Here is a 20,993-nt window from a genome sequence, read left to right as displayed (position 1 = left end):
GAATTAGGAGGATCAAATGAGGTGATATTGAGAAAGGGCTTTATAAATCGAACAGAAATATTTGTGTCCGTGATCGGACGTGGCCCCTGTTCTTGAATATCTTTGCTTTCCTTTTAAAGTGGAAATGAATTCATTTCTAAAGTAGAACACGTCCCATTGACTTGTATATTTCTTAAATTTGAAGACCACATAAACCAGAAAGAGACGGAAGCAGAGAGAGGACATTTGGCACGTATTTCTGTCACTTCGCCTACACTTTTCAAGCACGCGTGGTCTTGCTAGACCTTTCCTGCCGACGGCAGGGCTGCCTCTCTCCATGTAGACGTTGTGTCCTCTCTGGGTGCTGGGATGACTCCACTACTAAGGACATTGAACTGCGAGGAATCTTAGACAATTCTGGTGAATTTATGACGTGGGCCATCATTCTGGCAGTTGGCAAAGTAACATCTCAAACCCAGGACAGAGAGGTGAATGTCGACAGAGGACCATACAGCTTTAGTTCCCTTCTCTTGGCTGTAGCATGTCCCACAGTGTCCTCCCCAGTGCACCCCATTATCCTGAGACCCATCCCACTTACCCTGATTGAGTGATGTCATTCCTTAGAGGTCCCATTCCTGCCTATCTTCTTCTTTTTTTTAAATTTTTAAATCTTTGTTTTTGAGAGAGGGAGAGAGAGACAGAATGCAAGCAGGGCAGGGACAGAGAGAGAGGGAGACACAGAATCCGAAGCAGGCTCCAGGCTCTGAGCTGTCAGCACAGAGCCCCACGTGGGGCTTAAAACCCACAAACTGTGAGATCATGACCTAAACCAAAGTTGGATACTTAACCGACTGAGCCACTCAGGTGCCCCGTTTGTTTGTTTTTTTTTTTTTAATTTTTAAAAAATATTTATTTATTTTTGAGAGAGAGAGAGCCTGTCTTCTTTTTATAAGCCCATGGCTTCTTGGTACTTGGATCATCCCCCAAACATCATGAACACCTTAAAACTCTCTGTGTTAGGAGCCCCTAAGACCTTTACTAGGTTTGATGATTTGCTGGGAGGATTCACAGTTATGATTTTTTACAACAAAAGGATACGGAGCAAAATCAGCAAAGAGAAAGGCACACGGGGTAAAGTTTAGAGGAAACCAGGCACAGGCTTCCATTAGTCCACTCCCAGTGGAGTCACACAGGATGTGCTTAATTCCCCCAGGAGTGAGTTGTGACAACACACGTGAACTACTGTCTACCAGGGAAGCTCATTAGAGACTCTGTGCCCAAGGTTTTTATTGGGGGCTAGTCACATAGGCACCCTCTGCCTGCCACATATCAAAATTCCAGACTCCCATCAGGAAAGCTGGCGTTCAGCATAAACTATATCGCTTGTCCAAATAGCTTAGGCATAGTGAGTCTCTCTTATCACTTAGGGGGTGATGGAATCCCTTCTGAAATCCAAGCTCCCAGATGCCAGCCACGGACCAGTCTTATAAGCAGGCCTGTCTGAAGAGAACTGTCTCAGTCCTGCTGTGTTGAGTCTTAACCTGCACACTTCCCATGTGGGACCCCAGTGCTCTGGCACCTTCGCATGGATAACCTCACATGGATATTTACATATCTGCCCCAATGGGCAACACGAAAAGATAGCATGAATCTACAAATTGTGCAGATCTTCCTACTCAAAGAGGAAAGAGGTAAAGGGCAGTGTTGTGAAAAATCATACGAGTCTAATAGGGAATACAGGTTATTTTATGTCCTTCAAAGATTTAAAAAGGAATACGTGCATTTAGAGATCTCTCCCAGTTCGTACCTGGGAGAAGAAAGAGAAGGGAAAGTAGGCCAGGGTGGGTTGGAAACATCCCCTGATTTCAGAACATCATCCCATAAACTAAGTGCCCAGTATATCCCACCCAGGTTCTCAATGGAATGTCCTACTTTCTAAGACTACCCTCACAGTGGAGGTCTCAGTTGTGAGGTATATAGTAATGCATCTAAGGGGAGGTGTGAATTAGGGGAAGTGGTTTTGCACGCTTCCAGATCCCAGAACAGTGTCTCATCACTGATCACCATCCCCTCCGCCCTCAACAGCCTTGTGGTCCAGTGGTGAAGAAGCCCAGTGCAGCAGTGTATAAATCATTGCACTTGGTGCTGGAGCACTTCATGAGGGGGAAAAACTTTGGGAGCACAAAGGAGGAGGCCACTGGGTTGGGGAAGACTCCACTGAGGAGGAAAACACTGAGCTAGGCTTCTAAGGATGGCCAAAAAAGAGAAAAGGGCAGTCTGGGGCAAAAGAAACAGTTTGGACAGAGACGGGGAAGCAGGATTATGCCAGAATCTCAGGTGCCATGATGCTTTGCCAGGTTGTAGAGACCCTCCTTCCTTTCCCTCTCACATCCTCCTATCCGCTTCAAATAATCAATCTTTTTTTTTTAATCTTTATTTGTTTTTGAGAGAGAGGGAGAGAAAGAGCACACATGCATGTGAGCTGGGGAGGGGCAGAGAGCGAGGGAGACACAGAATCTGAAGCAGGCTCCAGGCTCCACACTGTCAGCACAGAGCCTGACGCGGGGCTGGAACCCATGAGCAGTGAGATCATGACCTGAGCCGAAGTCGGACGCTCAACTGACTGAGCCACCCAGGCGCCCCTGAATAATCAACAAATAATGGGGAATTTGTTCTTTAACATCTCGAAATACAGAAATTTCACATGGGTGTTGCTTGACTTTCATACACGAGACAGACGCTTGAAAAACTTTTAAAACAGTGCAGAGGGAGAAAGCAATTCTAATCCACTGGTTCAATTGGATGTTAGGCTGCAGGGCGGTCTAGGATAGCGGGCTCAAGGAGCCAGCCGTGCTAGATGTAAGCCTCAGTTTCCTTGGGCAAGGGCCTTTAACTCCCTGGGACCATCTATGAAGTAGGGGTGATAATAACACCAACTCCATAGTGTTGATCATGTACATAGGGAGCTGACACGTTGTTAGGAAATAAAGTGTTCTGACCTGGATGAGTGAACGCACTTGTGTGCCTCTCTGGAGGCTGGGAGTGGAGCACAGTCTCCCCATGTCAGTGTCCAAGTGCTTAGTCATGAAACTGGATGAAATGGTCAGACTTGCTCAGACTCCCCTTTTGTCCTCTGGATTAGCTGGGGTTCAGAGTTCTTTCCCTTCCCCAACAATAAAACACAATTGCTGAGGGCCCCAACAGGGCAACTGTGATGTAGATTCGGTATAATCACCCTAGGGTCAGGTGTGAAGTAATGAAGTAAAGAAGTAATGAAATGAAGTAATGAAGTAAAGAAGATTAAGTTCCTGCCAGTGAATGCTTTATTTACACCCTCGAATGTGTTTAATGTGAAGCCTTACCTTGGGATGTCATCTGGGAATATTAAGCATTCTAGTGTGTCTTTAGGACTGTTTGACTCTTACTAAGATTTCCTCTATGAAATAATGTAAAATCAATAGTCAATGCAGTACTAAGGATCTTGGAATGTAGGCTTTAAAGAAAAGGAAGAGTTTTTTTTCTTTTTTTTCTTGTTTACATTGTATACGAGGAAGTTGCAAGCCCCAGTGTAGATATAGAATCTTATGGTCTTTTATTTTTAATTTTTTAATTTTTTAATTGTATTATTTTTTAGAGAGAGAGAACACACGACAGGGAGAGAGAGAGAGAGAGAGAGAAGAGAGAGAGAGAGAATCTTTTTTTTTTAATTTTTTTTTTTTAACGTTTATTTATTTTTGAGACAGAGAGAGACAGAGCATGAACGGGGGAGGGTCAGAGAGAGGGAGACACGGAATCTGAAACAGGCTCCGGGCTCTGAGCTGTCAGCACAGAGCCCGATGCGGGGCTTGAACTCACAGACCGCGAGATCATGACCTGAGCCGAAGTCGGCCGCTTAACCGACTGAGCCACCCAGGCTCCCCGAGAGAGAGAATCTTAAGCAGGCTCCATGCTCAGCTCAGAGCCCAACACGGGGCTCGATCCCACAACCCTGAGATCATGACCTGAGCTGAAATGAACAGTTGGATGCTCAACTGACTAAACCACCCAGGCGCCCGGAGAATCTTATGGTCTTTTAGAGCAGGCTAGAGATGTCAATTTTAGACATCTACTGGTACGACACGCCAGATCACTCACTATCGTAGGTTCTTGTTGGCATCCAGAAACACAGCATTGATATCGACAGTGGGATCAGGTGTTCGGCTGTGGGTCAGGGACACTGGGATTGAAGTAAGCTCTGGCTCTAAATGGCTAAGAGTCCAGTGGGAGAGAGAGACTCCTAAATAGGTAATGACAAGTATAGAGCATAAACACCACTGCACATGCTGGGTCGACACTCTGAAATCCCTGGACAGTGGAAATGAGCCCGGCCTGGCCTTCTGGAGAAATGTAGGCCATCCAGGTGACGGGAGGATTTTCTGGGAGGAGGGAGTGACAGGGGTTCCCATAGGGGCTCAGGAGCCAGAAGGGCATCTCGGGAGACCTCTTGGTGGAGCCAGAAGCTTTTCCTGCGAGCGGTGGCTTCCCCTGCGAGTTTCTCCTGAGGAGTGAAGGGACAACATGGGGAGGTCTGGTTTATCCACAGCCCTGCGCTTTCTCGGCTATGGCTAAAAATAATGAGTGCTCAAGGAATCGAGTAAATAGGTTTCTTCTTCGTGGAAGTTCTTCGAAGGCCAAGGCTTGGAAGCAAATGACCTGGAGTCTTGGTAAGAGTAAAACAGGGGAAGGAGGGAACCAAGGGGCAGCCCCTCTGGTGCCTGAGGGATGCAGTTAAAATCCTTCCTACTAGCTGTTTTGGGGGTTCGTATTATTATTTGCTGATACATTAACAACCAAGGCACCTATGCCCTTTGTCTGGGAGGCCTGATGTCTCTCTCCCCACCTTCTCTTCAGGGCTCTGAATTCAGCGCTTTCTCCCCAGGGAACAATGACACTCTTGCTCCTTCCGGCGAAGGGAGGCTGTAGTGAGTCAGCTGGTGCAGGGGCAGTTTCGGGGTTATGATTTCAAAGTGCTTCGCTGCCAGAGGAGACGTGATCCTGACTTTAGACAGAGTGCACTTAACGTTATGGGGAAAAACCCCTGGGGCTAAAAGCAGCTTTTAGCAAACACGGATGTGATGAGTTCTGGTATCAGTGACTCCCCAGTAAATTTCCCTAGAGTGGGACTGACTTCAGACAATGGATTTCTCCATGTGGAGTTGTTTCTGTCTCGAAGTGAGTGAAAACAAAGGGAAGATGTTGGACAAATCTCAAACATAGCTAAGCTTTTAGAATGTCTTTAGGCCAATTCTAATTCTGCCCATTTCTAGTCTCCTATTGAAGGAAAGAGGAGTGGAAAAACAACCTCCTGACTGCACTTTTAAGGAGGAACTTAGCAAATGGGCCAGGTCAAGGATTTAGAACAATTCTGTGAGGTGTAAAACTTGCCAGAAACTGTGGGGCCAGTTCCATCTAACTGGGGGCTCAACATAAGTTTCTCTTATGAGTTTGTCACCAGCCTCCTTATCTGGGGGATATATGCTGGTGTCCGTGCTTTCTACATCATTCTCCTTTCCACCTTCTCCGACCACTTGGAATTTCCCATAGAAAGACCTCTTACTGAGGTGCCTGGGTGTCTCAGTCGGTTGAGCGTCCACCTTCGGCTCAGGTCATGATCTTACCGTTCATGAGTTCGAGCCCCGCGTCGGGCTCTGTGCTGACAGCTCAGAGCCTGGAGCCTGCTTCGGATTCTGTGTCTCCCTCTCTCTCTGCCTTGCACTCTCTCTCAAAAATAAATAAACATTAAAAAAAAGTCCTCTTACTGGCCTTTTCTTGATCCATCAGTGGCCTTTCATACATATATATGAAATATGTGAATATTAAATATATTTGTTAAATATGTAAATATTTAATATAAATATTTAAGTATATGTTTCATGTAAATATATTTGAAAGATATGAGTCACACATATATATTGAGTTGTTCACAATTGTCACTTTAATAATTATAGAAAGTAGTGCAGATACTAAGAAATAGCACAGTGGCAGAGAGAGCTATAACCTAGTCCCTCTCCCTAGATGTAATCATAATCAATTTTTTTTTTTTTTAATTTTTTTAACGTTTATTTATTTTTGAGACAGGGAGAGACAGAGCATGAACAGGGGAGGATCAGAGAGAGAGGGAGACACAGAATCTGAAACAGGCTCCAGGCTCTGAGCTGTCAGCACAGAGCCCGATGCGGGGCTCGAACTCACGGACTGTGAGATCATGACCTGAGCCGAAGTCGGACACTTAACTGACTGAGCCACCCAGGCGCCCCAATCATAATCAATTTTATTCCTCCTGCACCCCCCCGACCCTCCTCCCCGCACTGCCCCCCGCCACATACCATGCAGAGCCCAACACGAGGCTTGAACTCACAACCCTAAGATCAAGACCTGAGCTGAGATCAAGAGTCGGATGCTTAACTGACCAAGCCACCCAGGCACCCCTTGGGTTTTTCTTTATACCATGAAATGAGGTGTTTTGTTTTGTTCTGTTTTGCTTTTGTTTTTTTAGGTATTTTATCTTTTTATTTTTAAGTAAAGTCTTTGCCCAATGTGGGCCTTGAACTCACAACCCTGAGATCAAGACCTAAGCTGAGATGGAATTAGATGCTTAGCCGCCTGAGCCACCCAGGTACCCCGCAGTCAGTCATTTTGAATTTTTAGTTACTAGGGTCATTCTCTTCATAAGTCTAATAGTATACTGATACCTCTGCTTGTTGATACATCAACTTCAAATTTCCTTCATCAACTCCTCACTCCAAAAGAAGGAGAAATGACCCTCTTTCCCTCCCACTGTGCTGATACCTGCTATCCACATTTTAATTTTCAATTATATGTATATATATTTTAAATTTTTTTCAAATTTATTTATTTTGAGAGACAGGGAGCAGAGGGACAGAGAGAGACAGAGAAAGAATCTCAAGCAGGCTCCGAGCTATCAGCACAGAGCCCAACGCAGGGCTCAAACTCACGAACTGTGAGATCATGACCTGAGCCGAAACCAAGAGTCAGACACTTAACCAACCGACTGAGCCACCCAGGTGCCCCTCAGTTATATTTAAAAAAAAAAAAAAATTTTTTTTTAACATTTATTTATTTTTGAGAGAAAGAGACAGAACATGAACAGGAGAGGAGCAGAGAGAGAGGGAGACACAGAATCCAAAGCAGGCTCCAGGTTCCGAGCTGTCAGCACAGAGCCCAACGCGGGGCTGGAACCCATGAGCAGTGAAATCATGACCTGAGCCGACGTCGGATGCTTAACCGACTGAGCCACCCAAGTGCCCCGTATATTTTTAATTACATATAGTATATTCACAATTTTTGTTCTCTTGATTTATCAACATTAGGGAGGATCAGTTAACTCCTTGTTTTGCAAGATTAGAAATTTAATGTCCAGTTTGCTGAACTACATGTGTTAACTGATGTAGTTTTCTCTTCTTGGCCTGTGAAATCCCTAATTATGAGGGGTTCTTCTCTGTATCCTGCGAGGTCACAGCAATAATGACACATAGTACTAGGGCCACATTGAATATTTGCCTTTGAAGGAATTTCACCCGCTCTTCTAGCAGATAGCAGAGGGGAAGGAAGCCACTCTTATAAATGTGATCCTGCAAGTAGCAACTAGGGGGAGTAGAAGTTTTAAATGTTTAAAAAAAAAAAGTTTACATTTTGCCATATACTTTCTGATTAGTTAGAAAAAAAAGATGTTCTTGTTTTGATCTTTTTTTAAAAGTTTATTAAAAAATAAAAATGAAATAAAAGGATACTGAATTATTTTGAGAGAGAGAGAGAGCCAGTGCGTGAGCGAGCGAGCAGGGGAGGGTTAGAGAGAGAGGGGGAGAGAGAGAGAATCCCAAGCGGGCTCTGAGCCATCAGCACAGAGCCCGATTCGAGGCTCAGACTCATGAACCATAAGATCATGGCCTGAGCCGAAACCAAGAGTCAGATGCTTAACTGACTGAGCCACCCATGCACCCCTCCTTTAGATCTTCTTACAGGCAGAGAGATATATACATCTAAGGAGGGAGAAATAATAAGTACTACTGGGATAAGTCTAGATTTGTATGAACGTTTATCCAGAGCACTTAAAAATACGTGGTTTTCCTGGGTGAATAAATGGGCTTAGTCATACTAACATCCGTTGGCTCTTTGAAGGAGAGGGAAACACCTTTTTCTAGGAGAACATTATGAACTTGGATGGGGGAGAAAAGGTGTTTGCGAACTAAGAAAACCTCGGGATTTTGGGGGTTTTTTGTTGTTGTGTATTTTGTTTTAAATCCAAACCCTGACCCAACCCTTTTGGATAAACCAATTTACTGACTGTCTAGAGAGTGCTAGAAGTGGTAGCAGGTGGCAAAAGTTTTTGCGAGGTTGAATTTGTTCCAAGTGACTTGAGAAAGCAGATATGAAACACATTTGAAAAATGTGCTGGATAATTTGTAAGAAATTTTGATCCATGGTTGCATGGTTGTATTATTCTGTTATTCTACAGCTGGAAAACAAAGCCCCTTTTTACAGCTGTGGAAAAGAAAGGGGAGTGTTTGCTCAGAACACCTACCTGTCAGGCGCCTGAAGCTTCTGGAACTGTTGGAGTCTTTTTTTTTTTTTTTTTTTTTTTAGCGTTTGTTTATTTTTGAGAGAGAGACAGAGACAGAGACTGAGTGGGGGAGGGGCAGAGAGAGAGGGAGACAGAATCCAAAGCAGGCTTCAGGCTCCGAGCTGTCAGCACAGAGCCCGACACGAGGCTTGAATCCACAAAACGTGAGATCATGACCTGAAATGACTTCAGACACTTAATGGACTGAGCCACCCAGGCGCCTCATTGCTGGAGTCATCTTTGATGTCTACTTAGATTCCAGTTCAGCTAACATTTAGTGGGCATTATTATGAGCTAGAAGTTTTCATGTATTACTAAGTTAATCTTTGCAAAAATCCCTGCGGGGTGGGAGTGGTTCAGGGCTTGTTATTGAAATGCAGTAATTTAGGTTTAGAGAAGCAAAGTGCTTTGCCCAAGTCACATGCCCAAGGTCCCTTTCTCATGGCAGTGTAGGGACGCTTTCCAGATATCTTTCTTTCGATTTCTTCACTGGGGTGATGTTAAATACATCGCATGTTGTATGTTTGTACTGGTCTTTTGATTGAATCCAGAGCAATGCAAAGGATAAAAAAAAAAATGCATGTCTCACCCAGGAAGACTTCAAGGTCATGTCCCTTGGTGCCACCTTCATTGGGGATGATGCCCTTCAGTCCTTCAGTTGACTGAGGAGCTGAAAGTAATTATCAGAAGGTGAGTATGTGGTCACCAAGAGGCCCCTTGGACGGTGAAGTTAGGTGCAGGCAGTAGTCACCTCAGATTAACCAGGGTCACTAGCAACACAGCCCGAGTTTCCATAATCCTCTTTGTAACGCATAGCAACCCTAGGCAGTTGTCGAGATGGAACTTTGGACAGGGTCTGAACTGCTTTATAAGGATTTATTATATTAAAGCACATCTTTTTCCTTTTCCCATAAGAGACCAGTGGAAACATCTCTCCCCCTTTGGGATGGAGGGAAGTCATTTGAAGGGAGGTTATCTCCCGGAGGCATTCCATGGCAATAGAGCTCTGGTCTTTGCTAGCCCCATCCTGTGATCCTGATCTCTATCTACCCGGCTTTTCCCTTGTCCCACTTTTCCGGCCTGAAGATGACAAGAATCTCTGCCCATGGAAAGGATTAGTGGCTGCGGGAAATCTGCCCAAAGCCAACTTGCTGTGTAAAATAGAGACAATTACTGATAAGGTGAGGGTGACTCAGTCTGTGGCATCAGGAAGCAACCCACTTAAAATGTAACAAATGTAAAACGATCTGTAACCGGAAAGTTTTAACTTCAGGGAATCTGTTGAAATGAGAGGAGATCATATACCGATAAAAGTATGACAAGTACCAACAGATGTAACCCACAAGAGATGTGAAACAGAATTTCCCTGACCCTGCTTGGTTTTCATCCTCAATCTGCAACTGCCTGATCCTTACAGCTGAGGCCCCTTCCCCAGGCCTTAGAGGCTGGATCCGACCTTGGGATCCAGGACTTCTCAGGCAAGGAGTTAAGGCCCTCTTGTCTGAGGACCCATCACAAATTAACTTTGCTGCCCACCCAGTCTTGAGGGCCACCATAGCATGGTGGTTAATGGCATGGGTTCTGGATCCAAAGTGTTATTCAGATACTGAATTCACCACTTATCAGCCCTATGGCTTTGGACAGCTCACTTAACTTTTTGCTGCCTTAACTTTCTCATCTATAAAATGGGTATAATAGTTGTGAGGACTAAATGAGCTAATATACATAAACCATGCGGTGGAGTGCTTGATATTTAATAAGTGCTCAGTAAAAGTTAGCTATTCTTTTTTTTTTTTAATGTTTTATTTATTTATTTATTTATTTATTTATTTATTTATTTATTTTGAGAGAGAGGGAGAGAGAGTCCCAAGCAGGCTCCACACTGTCAGCACAGGGCCCGATGTGGGGCTCGAACCTATGAACTGCGAGATCATGACCAGAGCTGAAATCAAAAGGGCCGGACATTCAACCGACTGAGCCACCCAGGTGCCCCAAGGTTAGCTATTCTTAACATCACTGTGACCCCAGACTTCTGTTTTGATCGTCTTTACTATAATTTCATCTCAGTAACCCACATCCACAGCTGGACCCTGTGAGCCTTGGATTTCTCTGACTTGGTCCCTCTCCTACCCTCTAATTGGCAGCTCCCCTAGCATCATGTGAATGAGTCCCTGCTAGGGACACCCAGGGCCATGGCAGGGCACCTGGTCATCTCCTGCTGTATCTTCCCATGCTAGCCACGTGCTGGATACCATAGGCAGTTTGCTGGGCTCAGCTGCCTTTGGGCAACTGGAAGTGGATTTGCTGCTGCAGCACCTGACCCCCCTCCCCCCCCCCCCCCCACTGTGGGTCGGATGCCACATGAAGCCCCTTTGCCTCAGGAAGTAACTGGGCCGTGCTCAGATATAAGGAACTTGTTGGTGACCTGGGACAGGGCATCCTGAATGATCTATCTCCGGTGACTATTGGCTTGGTAGATGCAAATGGACATAGTAAGAGCTTTAGTGGGACATTAAAATCTACCATAAGATTATCAACTATAAGCACGTGCAAAGCTGGCAAAGGGCCAAGTGTTTGGAAGGATTCAGTAATTATACATTTTTATTACATAAACGTTACATATAGCAGAAAAATTAGTGCAATAAGCCAAAAGTTTTCTTTGTGAAAAGAAAAAAATCTATAACCCACCTTCCAGAGATAATGCTTTTAATCTTTCTCTGCACACACTGACACACACACACACAATCACTTAGCACTTTTTTCACTTAATGGGTTGTGGACTACTTTGCATGTCATGAAACACACATTTAGACCATCAAGTATTGAGCGATTCAGAATGATTCCACAGATGCATTGGTTCCTGGTGTAGCCTATTAGCATATTTTGCTGATGGAAGAGAAAGAGGTTAAGCAGACTGGCTAAGAGTTTGTGGTCTGTAGCTTCCAATTCTGGCAACTGCCACCAGGTTGAGTGGGGGAGGCTTCTGGCTAAAGCCTCATTGCAGAACAGCCTGGCTTTACATAGGTGTGGTTATTTGAGGAATGGGACATTGAGGCCACTTGTTCTGGTCTCCAGTGTCCTCATCAGAATTAAAGGGTTGGATTTGATTGTCTCCTGGCCTCAGTGTCCTCATCAGAATTAAAGGGTTGGATTTGATTGTCCCTGCTCTAACAATGTGATTGGGCATTAACTAACATGGAGTAAGATTGAGGCTTGGGTGTGGCTTTTCATTGCCACTGAGTTCTGGTACCGGGGTGGCTGAGCCAGATCTCCAAGCATATATTCCTGGCCCTTTCCCTACCCTCCCAGGAGGGCGAGGCCTGAGAACCTGTATTTTTAACAACCTGCCTAGCGATTCTTTCTTGTTGCAAGGATGTCAGCTTCTCCCAAGTCACCCAACTGATCACATCCCCGTCGAGCTCTAGTTCTGGCCAAAGGGTTGTCAGAAGCATCTTAACCCCAAATCCTTCAGGGAGACAGCTGGTGTTGCTGGACGCCTACCCGCTTCCTGGCTCGGGGGCCACCAGAGGCTTGCCTTCCAGAACCCATGGAGGCAGCCTTCCCCGGCCTGTCGGCTTCTCACTGATTGTCAGAGCTCAGCCCACCCTGTCTGTCCACCGGGCCCTTTTTTTCCCCACCGGTTTCTATCACGTTCTGCTTCACATGGCTTCTCGCTCCATGTGGTTTGGCTCAGGCTGCAGCAGGGTTATGACCACCCCGGGTGTTTGTACCAGCGGCCTCTCTCAACTGTCCTTTTTCAAGCAAGAGATGCTTTCCCTTCTGCCTGGTTTTATTCCTCCCTCTGTTCCCTCCTCCTCCAAAAGATCTGGCATTTCTGATACGTACAGTGGATTTCTTTAGAAATCCTTCAGGAGTTTGAGCTGCCTTATTGGCAATTTATTCCAGAAACTTCTTATATACAGGGCTTTTAATATGTAAGAGTCCAGATTCCTTTCCCTCTGATTATTAAAACATACACACTGACCCCACACACATTTAAATTAAAAAAAAATTTTTTTTAATGTTTATTTATATTTGAGACAATGTGAGAGACAGAGTGCAAGCGGCAGAGGGGCAGACAGAGGGAGACACAGAATCTGAAGTGGGCTCCAGGCTCTGAGCTGTCAGAGGGGCTCGACGCGGGGCTCGAACTCATGAACCGTGAGATCATGACCTGAGCCGAAGTTGGACGCTTAACTGACTGAGCCGCCTAGGCGCCCCCCCCCACCCCCCACACACATTTAAATAAGAATGTACTTAGGTTTTAAAAAAAGCTAGATCACACTTTATCCATGATTTGAATTAGAGACTCTGATCTTATTATTATATTTCACATTTGTTCATTTCATGTCACACTTTGTTCATATTTGTCATTTGTAAATAAGAAAGAAACTAGAGGGAGCTGGATATTTTCTTTGATTAGTATATCAGGATCACCTGATAATTTGATAAAATATAGATCCCTGGATAATTTGATAAAATATCTCACACCAGACTTACTTACCAGCCATCCTTGGGAGAGGGACCTGGGACTTTGCATTTCCCATGAGATCTCTGGGTGATTCTTTTGTGCGCTAAAGGCCGGGAGCTCTGGCATTAGATCGTGGAGCGCATTTAGACCAGAATGTAGACAAGATGGGAAGGACACTGAGATGCATCCGGATGGGCACCAGACCACGTAGCCTGAAATCCAGCCTCTGCCCTCACTGGCTGAGCGGTTCCTTTGTGCCTCAGTTTGCTCATCTGTGAAAAATCTGCAGAACTCTCCTATTGGCCTCATTGGTCACTATGAGGATTAAATGAATTAGTATGTGTAATATGTTTAAAACAGTATCTGCGCATGGTAAGGATTCTGTACATGCTTGTGTGAATATTATCCCACGAGTGGGAATGGCATGAACAAAGTCAAGCAGATGGAAATGAATGGCCTTTTTGGAGTAGGTGAGCAGACCAATTTGTCAGGAGCAGAAGGTTTCGGTTAGTGGTTTTCAAATTATGGTGCCAAAGCTTAACCTGGGGAGCTTGTTAAAATTTTAGTGTCCTTCCAAAGATTCTGATTTAGTAAACTTGGAATGAAGCCTTGAGATCTGCATTTAAAATTTTTAACGCAGGCGATCAGCACATTTTCAGAAACCCTGGTTTTGGTAGAGGACGGCTGGCATTTACAGTTGGAGAGGTCTCCTGGGGTGTGACTGGGGCCGTGAAGAGATACGGACACTAACCGCATGTTTAATATCTGCTTTATTAGGTGTGTCCAGAAAGCGGTAGAAGTATCCGGGAGGTTCAGTGTGCATCCTACAACAACAAGCCATTCATGGGCCGGTTTTATGAGTGGGAACCGTTTGCAGAAGGTAAGAATAGACACAGCCCCGGCCATAGGAATTATGTCTGTCTGTTCTCCAACACTGCTCCCTTCTGCTCAACGCTGGAAGAATTGGCGAGAGCCTCATCAGAGTGGCAGCAGGGGGCAAAGTGTGACCCCAGGACACGGGGGGAGCCCACAGGTAGTGTAGCTCAGGAGACTCGTGGACCATTATCACATGGATAAGAGATTGATAGAAACGAGCAGCATCTGAGTGGGACCGAACGGGGTTTGAAGAACTGGGGGGAGCAAGAGGTTCAAACCAACGTCGGAGGATTGAGCGGGGACAGTTTCCCTTTCCCTCGGCCCTGCTCCAGGGTTCATGTGGTGGCTTCAGAGGACGTGTAGGGTTGTATCAACCAGTTGTTCGGCTTTTATGTGCAGGGAGGGCCTCACGTGCAGTTTCCAAGGATGAAACGCCATAGGCAGGCATTGGCCTTGGTTCCGAGGTTCTTGCCGTTTCAAAATGGCAGAAGATCTGATTCTGATAGAACTTGCCAATACTGCTCTAGATCCCAGGGTCACTTTTCTTAGTTGAAACCGAGGTGATGTGACATGCCCTTAGGACTGAGAAGTATTACATTCTGGGATATTTCTTCTATCGCAGAGAAAGTGGACTCCTCAGAGGTGATGGGTTAAGCAAAACTTGTGAGGTTCGATACTGGCGGTCAAGTTGGCCAGAAGGGAGAGTCCAGCTGTCTTCAGTGTCTATTGCCAGCCCAAGACAGCGGCCGGGGCCCCTGGCGTTGGTCAAAACCCAGAGTACAGAGCACTGCTGCTCTGCCCAGGAGCTACGGAGAAATTGTCTTGAGAGAGGGTTTGATAGCTGTGCTGATTTCATTACAGAATCAGTGCCCGGGGAAGCCAGACTGTGGAAAGTCATGCTACGGTGGGGACCCTTGGGGAAGTGGGAGGGGTTATTGGGTACCGATATCTGCTCTGAAATTGGACGCAAAATTGTTTCTGTCTTTGTAGTTCTTCAGAGGGGAGTCTGTAGCTTCTCAAGGAGAATCTCTTGGATCCTCAAGGAGATTCCATGACCTCAAAATCGTCACGAACTAGCTTGACTAAAATATTGGGGTGGTCAGATCCAAACAGGAAGGAGACACAGATGAAACGTACAGCCAGCTGGATGCAAATGTGAGGGTGGCCAAGAGACTGGAGGGTAAACTAGGGAAGGAAGCCTGAAGTGAGGTTTTGCTGCTGTGAATCAGAGCTTGGCTGTGACCCTTTGCATTCTGAAAAGCATTTTGTTAAATGCAATTTGATATCCGGATTTGGATCCTGGGACAGAAAAAGGACAAGGGCCTTGGCGGAATACCTGGTGAAATATGCATAAAGTGTATAGTTAAGGTAATAGTATCATGCTGGTGGTAATAGTGAAAAAAATTTTTTTAATGTTTACTTTATTAATTTTGAGAGGGAGAGCACGAGTAGGGGAGGGACAGAGATAGAGCGGGGAGAGAGAGAGAGAATCCCAGGCAGGCTCTGCACTGTGGCTCCAACTCACAAACTGTGAGATCATGACCCGAGCTGAAACGAAGAGTTGGACACTTAACCAACTGAGCCACCCAGGAGCCACAGTTTCTTAGTTTTTATAAATGTACCATGGTTTTACAGGATGTTAACATTAGGGGAAGCTGGGTGCAGAGCATACAGGAACTCCCTATATGATCTTTGCAACTATTCTGTAAATCTAAAATGATTTCAAAATAAAAACTTACTTTAAAAGGCATTGTGGTCCCAGTTAGCTAGGTCTTACATGGATTCTGATGAAGATCAAGACTAAGACTTGCTTTATATGGGGGAGGAAGAGTGCGCTGGATTGAAAAGTATCAGAACGTGAGCTTATTTGGAGATAGGGTTACTGCAGATGTAAAGGGTTGAGGTCCTACTGGAGTAGGGTGGGCTCTTAATCGAGTATGACTGATGATCTTGTAAGAGAAGAAGAAAGGACACAGACATACAGGGAGAGTGCTAAGTGACAACGAAGGCAGAGATTGGAGTCACGTGCCCACAAACCCAAGTAACCCCACGGGTTGCCAGCGACCACCAGAAGTTAGACGGGACAATGAAGGATCCTGGGGTAGAGCCTTCAGAGACAGCATGGCCTGCCAACGCCTTGCTTTTGGACTTCAGCCTCCAGAACTGAATTTATGAGAGTTTATTTCTGTTGTTTTAAGCCATCATGTTTGTGGTATTTTATCATGCAGCCCTAGGAAACTACTAGAAAGGAAAGAAGTAGGTTCTGGACTGATTGAGATCTACCCACATGAGTAGATCAGAAAGTGAGGGTGGTCTGACCAGCAGCGGGAGATGCCCAGAGAAGCGAGGCACAGATCTACGGTGAGAGAGCACCTTACAGAGCTAGGTCTACCTGAGACAGTGGTTTTCAGCCTTTGCTGCTCATTAGAATCACTGAGGAGCCTTCCAGAAAGACCAAGGCCTGGGCCCCACTCCCAGAGATTGTGATTTAATTGGTCTAGAGTGCAGCCCGGGCATGGGGATTTTCTAAAGATCCCCAGTTATTCTAGTGGGTGGCTGGGGTCGAGAACCTCTAATCCGACAGGCAGGCATGATCTCAGAAGTGGTGGTGGCTCTTGCCTAAATTGAGGCAGAATCATGACTGTTTTTATACACCGTGAGATATATTCTTGCGTCAGAACATCTGTAGTTGTCCGTGAACATTTAGAGAAGGAGTAACCTGGTCTTTTGTCCGAGCCACACCCTTGCTTTATTGCTGGCTGTGGATACTAGCTGCTTTATTGTGATTAGCTGGGAGGAAAGAGAATTCCTCCAGCAGGGCTCTCTGCACTCCATTGTTTTGCCTGGAGCTGAAGCACGGTGCTGGCCCTTCTCTGAATAGTTTGGGATGGTCATCTGCCAGCACGGTTATCTAAGATCCCCTGACCCTGTCAGGCCCTCGATAGATTCAGGTCTAGTATCAAAAGCCCTGTGTGCTGCAAAGAACTTGAGTGCTAAGGTTTTCGCGTATTACAGGTATTCCCTGTGCGTGTCTGCTATTGTCTGGTTTATGTTTGATTCTATCTTTTCTGTTCTTTGGTTTGTCCCGATTTGTGCTAGACTCAAAGTGTGAGGCCTGTGAGTTTTGTTTTTTTTTTTTTTTTTTAAACACTTGCTTTAACATCTGTAGTCACAGAGAGAATAGTTTGATGGCATAATAATGAGCTTCTTAAACTCATCACTTAACTTCAACAGTTATCAGCTCATGGCCAATCTTTCTTATGTACACCCTACCCTCTCTTCCCCATCCCGAATATGGGGAACTCTTTGAATTCACATTACATAGCATTATTCCTCAGTAGATATATTGATTAGGGCTCTTAGTCGTAAGGGACAGAAACCCAGTGTTTAAACCAGAAAGATATTTTGTTGCTTGTGTTACTGGGAAGTCCGAGAGGTGGACTAGATTTCAGATATAAATGCATTCCAGCAATTCAGTAATACTAGGACCCTGCCTTTTTCTGTCTTTCTCCATTTCTTGGTTCGTTTACTTCTCCGGTGTATGAGCAGGCTTACAAGGCTTGGAGCTTGCAATCACAGTGGTAGAGACTCTCTCTCATCTAGTGTTATGGGGTGAATTGTGTCCCCATCCCCACCCCCGCAAGATATGCTGAAGCCCTATTCCTGGTACCTGTTTTCCTTATTTGGAAATTGGGACTTTGTAGATATAATGAAGCTGCAAGGGAGAGGTCATGCCGGAGTAGGGTGAGTCCTTATTCCAATATGATTGGTACCCTTATAAAAAGAAGAAACCATGTGAAGCCACAGGCACAGACACAGAGAGAAGACAGCCATGTGATGACTGAGGCAGAGATTAAAACAAGCCAAGGAACCAAGAAACATCAGGGATTTCCAGCAACTACCAGAAACCGGGGAGAGGCATGGAAAGATTCTTCCCCAGAGACGCTGGAGGGAGCACGGCCCTGCCTACACCTTGATTCCTGGACTCCAGAACCGTGAGGGAAAGATTAACTTGATGTTTTAAGCCATCCAGTTCGCCGTGATATGTTATGGAGGCCTAGGAAACAGACACACCTAGTGACTGTTTCAGTCTCATGAGTTTGGGGGCTGGGGGTCCTTGGGCTGGCTCAGGTCGTGTGATCAGCTCTCCGTGAGAGGCCCACATCACAGGAGGCACAGGCAGGGGAGTGGGGATCGGGACGCAGAAAAACAGACTCACTAAAAATCGTTACGGGCTTCTTGACTATAAGCTGTGAGATTTTAAATGAACCACTTCGAATCGTGGTGTTTCACAAAGTCAAGGAAAATGCCGAATGGCAGCAGAATTTAAAAAAATCAGCTGTCTTCTACAACGTGTTACCCTATCTAGAGGATTCAATGTTCTTTGAAAATATTTACTGACGTTACTGTGTCTCTGGTGCCCAGAGGAGGAGGAGCCCATGGTCCCCGAAATTGCATTTACTTTGGCTTTGCTTAAATATTTCTTTTTGCTGCTAAGATTGTTTTCTTGGTTTTGTCCTTCTTCCTCTTAAATGACTCCCAGGCTGACCTGTGGGAGGAAGATGCCGTTAATGCTTCTGCAGGGTGTTCAGACTTTGTGGCTGGATTTTGCATTGGGCTCTTGGTTTTGTTTGGATGTCTACTGCTGTTTGCCTGTACCTGCTTAGGGAAACAGCTGTACTCACTCAGTCCAATGCCACATAGCATAGTAAAAGCAGAGTACTCTCTGATAAACACATTAATTTCACCACACGGCTCCTCTTAGCCCTTTAATCACATTTCCTGGATATGGCGATCTGTCCTTAGATAACGCCTCTAGGAATTCTTCGCGTAGCCCTGGACCTAACATCGTAAAGACAATGGAGGCAGAGTTAGGGTGCCCATGTGTCCTTGTGTGCCCAGGACAGGAAGGATTTGTACCCGTCGCCCAGTCCCCTTTCACCCTCAGAACCATTTTGGACAATAAATGATGCTGTCAGCGCAGCTAGTGGGGGACACGTCAATAGGAAGACTCTTGTGTAGATGCTGACATTGGGGAATATGGCACCTGTTTTCATGCCTACGGCGCTGGGACTGGGCAGCACTAGGCTCTAGAGTTTTGCTGGGTCACCGCGGGCTACCCAACAGTAGGTATCAGTCTTAATCCACCAATCAGGGGACAGCTTTGTGTTTGGGTAGCTTAAGTGCACTCTGTGGCCCCGAGGGGTGAACTAAAACAGAGTGGAAATCTAAAGGCTGGAGGCGAGGCTGAGTTAGAAGTTGGAGGTTGCCAGCTGGCCGCATGAATGGGGCCGCTATATCTGTCAGTAGTGACTAGGTTATGTTTCAGTAACAAAGAACTGCCTAGTACTAATGACTTCGCCAACCAAAGTTTGTCTCTTGCTCATGCTCCATGTGTAATGTAGTGTGTGCTCTGTTCATCTGGGGAGCCAGGCTGGTAGAAGCTGCCCGTCTTCTTAGGTTCCCACTGAGGCGGAGAAAGGGAACAAGTGAATCACACACGGATTCTTAAAGCTTCTGCCAGAAGTGATCAGTGTTGTGTCTGCTCACATCTCGTTGGCCAAGGCACGTTGCATGTCACACTTAACTTCAAGGGCAGCAGGGAGATGCCATGCCATGTGTGCTCAAAAGAGGAGAAATGGAGTATCTGTGACCCACCCTGAGGACTAGCACAGGCAGAAAGCTCCGACAAAATTCCCCAGATGCCTTCCTTAGACATTCAGGTGACTTTGATTAGGCTGCTTGCAAGAACAGTAGATTTTGCTCCAGGGAATATTAAAGGTGCCACACAGCCTCTAATAGCCACAGGCCCCCCAGCCATTTAGATCAAGTTCTTTCCCTTGATTAAAGCTCTGAGGCACAGAGCTGGAACACTGATGCCCAGGTGCCCAGGTGTGCGGCTGGTTCCTCCACCAGTCCAGCAGTCTGCCCTGGCATGGACACCATGTTTGGGCATGGGGCAAGGGCTGCCAGATTAAAGCACCCACGGTGTTATCAAAACCCGTGGGACGTGAAGTTGGAAGGCTTGGGACCCGGTGCTTGGGATTGGGATGGATGTTCATGTTTGAACCAACCAGCTTCACTCCTAGGTTTCTGGAACGCTCACCCCTGCTGCCCACCCCTCCTGCACAGACCGTCTGTAGTCATGATCCTTTCTGAGCAGACAGGACGGGCCATGGGGAAACAAGGGGAGCGTTCCAGTAATACCCACACAAGATCCGTTCTCGGGCTGTCTTATACCTCAGAATACCTGGCAAGACTAGGCCCTGTATACTTGGAGTGTGAGCATATCATTGAGGACAGAGAAATCCCAAGGGTAACCTCTTTGTGAAAACAAAACAATGATTTGGGTTTGATACACGTTGACTTTGAGTAAATGGTAGCAAGATGCTGAGCAATTGAAATTTAAGGGAGATACCGTAGGGTTGTCAACCTATAGTTGAAGTCATTGGCCTTGATGTAACAGTTAAAGCCGCCACAATGGATAAGACTCTTCAAGAGAGTGTAGAATCATAAGGACAGAGACATCAAGAAGGCAGCTTTGCACTGCGTTCACATTAAAGAAACAGGGGAAAGAGGCTCAACTGGAAAGAGGCTCAACCATTGTGAAGAGAAGACGTCGTAATGCATGGTGTCATCTCTTGTACTAATGAAGTCTCTTGTGTTTTATAAAGCTCTCTTATTACATACACCACAGTGAGGATCAAATGAGATAGCAGAAATTGCTTGTCTTTATTGAACGCCTACTGCATACCAGGCACAGTTATAAGTGCTAGCTCATTTAACACTCACAACAACCCTGAGGGGTGGCTTCTGTTATCAGCCTCATTCTACAGAAGAAACAGAGGCATCGAGTGGTTAAGTGACCTTCCCGGGGCCACCCAGCTAGTGGGTGATAGAGCCAGGTTCAAACCTCAGAGTGTGACTACGGAATCACTACTGTCAATGTGTATGGAAGCCGAGAGAAGGATTTGTACAGTCGTGAGCATTTAAGACCAGTCCTTGGGTACTTGTTTGCACTCTGAAAATTAACGTAGTAGTTGAAGT

General features: G+C 45.8%; 1 protein-coding gene across 3 annotated transcripts in view; it reads left to right on the top strand.

Moving 5' to 3' along the window:
* Nucleotides 1–20,993, top strand: part of THSD4 (thrombospondin type 1 domain containing 4) — a 578,933-nt gene that overhangs the window by 115,544 nt on the left and 442,396 nt on the right. For all 3 annotated transcript variants that reach the window (XM_045449229.1, XM_045449231.1, XM_045449230.1), the window contains one exon: nucleotides 13,848–13,950. In XM_045449229.1, the coding sequence (XP_045305185.1) occupies nucleotides 13,848–13,950 (103 nt within the window). The remainder of the gene's footprint in view (nucleotides 1–13,847; nucleotides 13,951–20,993) is intronic.

Source organism: Leopardus geoffroyi, chromosome B3 (genome assembly GCF_018350155.1).
Source record: "Leopardus geoffroyi isolate Oge1 chromosome B3, O.geoffroyi_Oge1_pat1.0, whole genome shotgun sequence".
In the NCBI taxonomy this organism is placed as follows: domain Eukaryota; kingdom Metazoa; phylum Chordata; class Mammalia; order Carnivora; family Felidae; genus Leopardus; species Leopardus geoffroyi.
The sequence above is the reverse complement of the archived record's forward strand: the minus strand, read 5'-3'. Positions and strand labels throughout refer to the sequence as shown.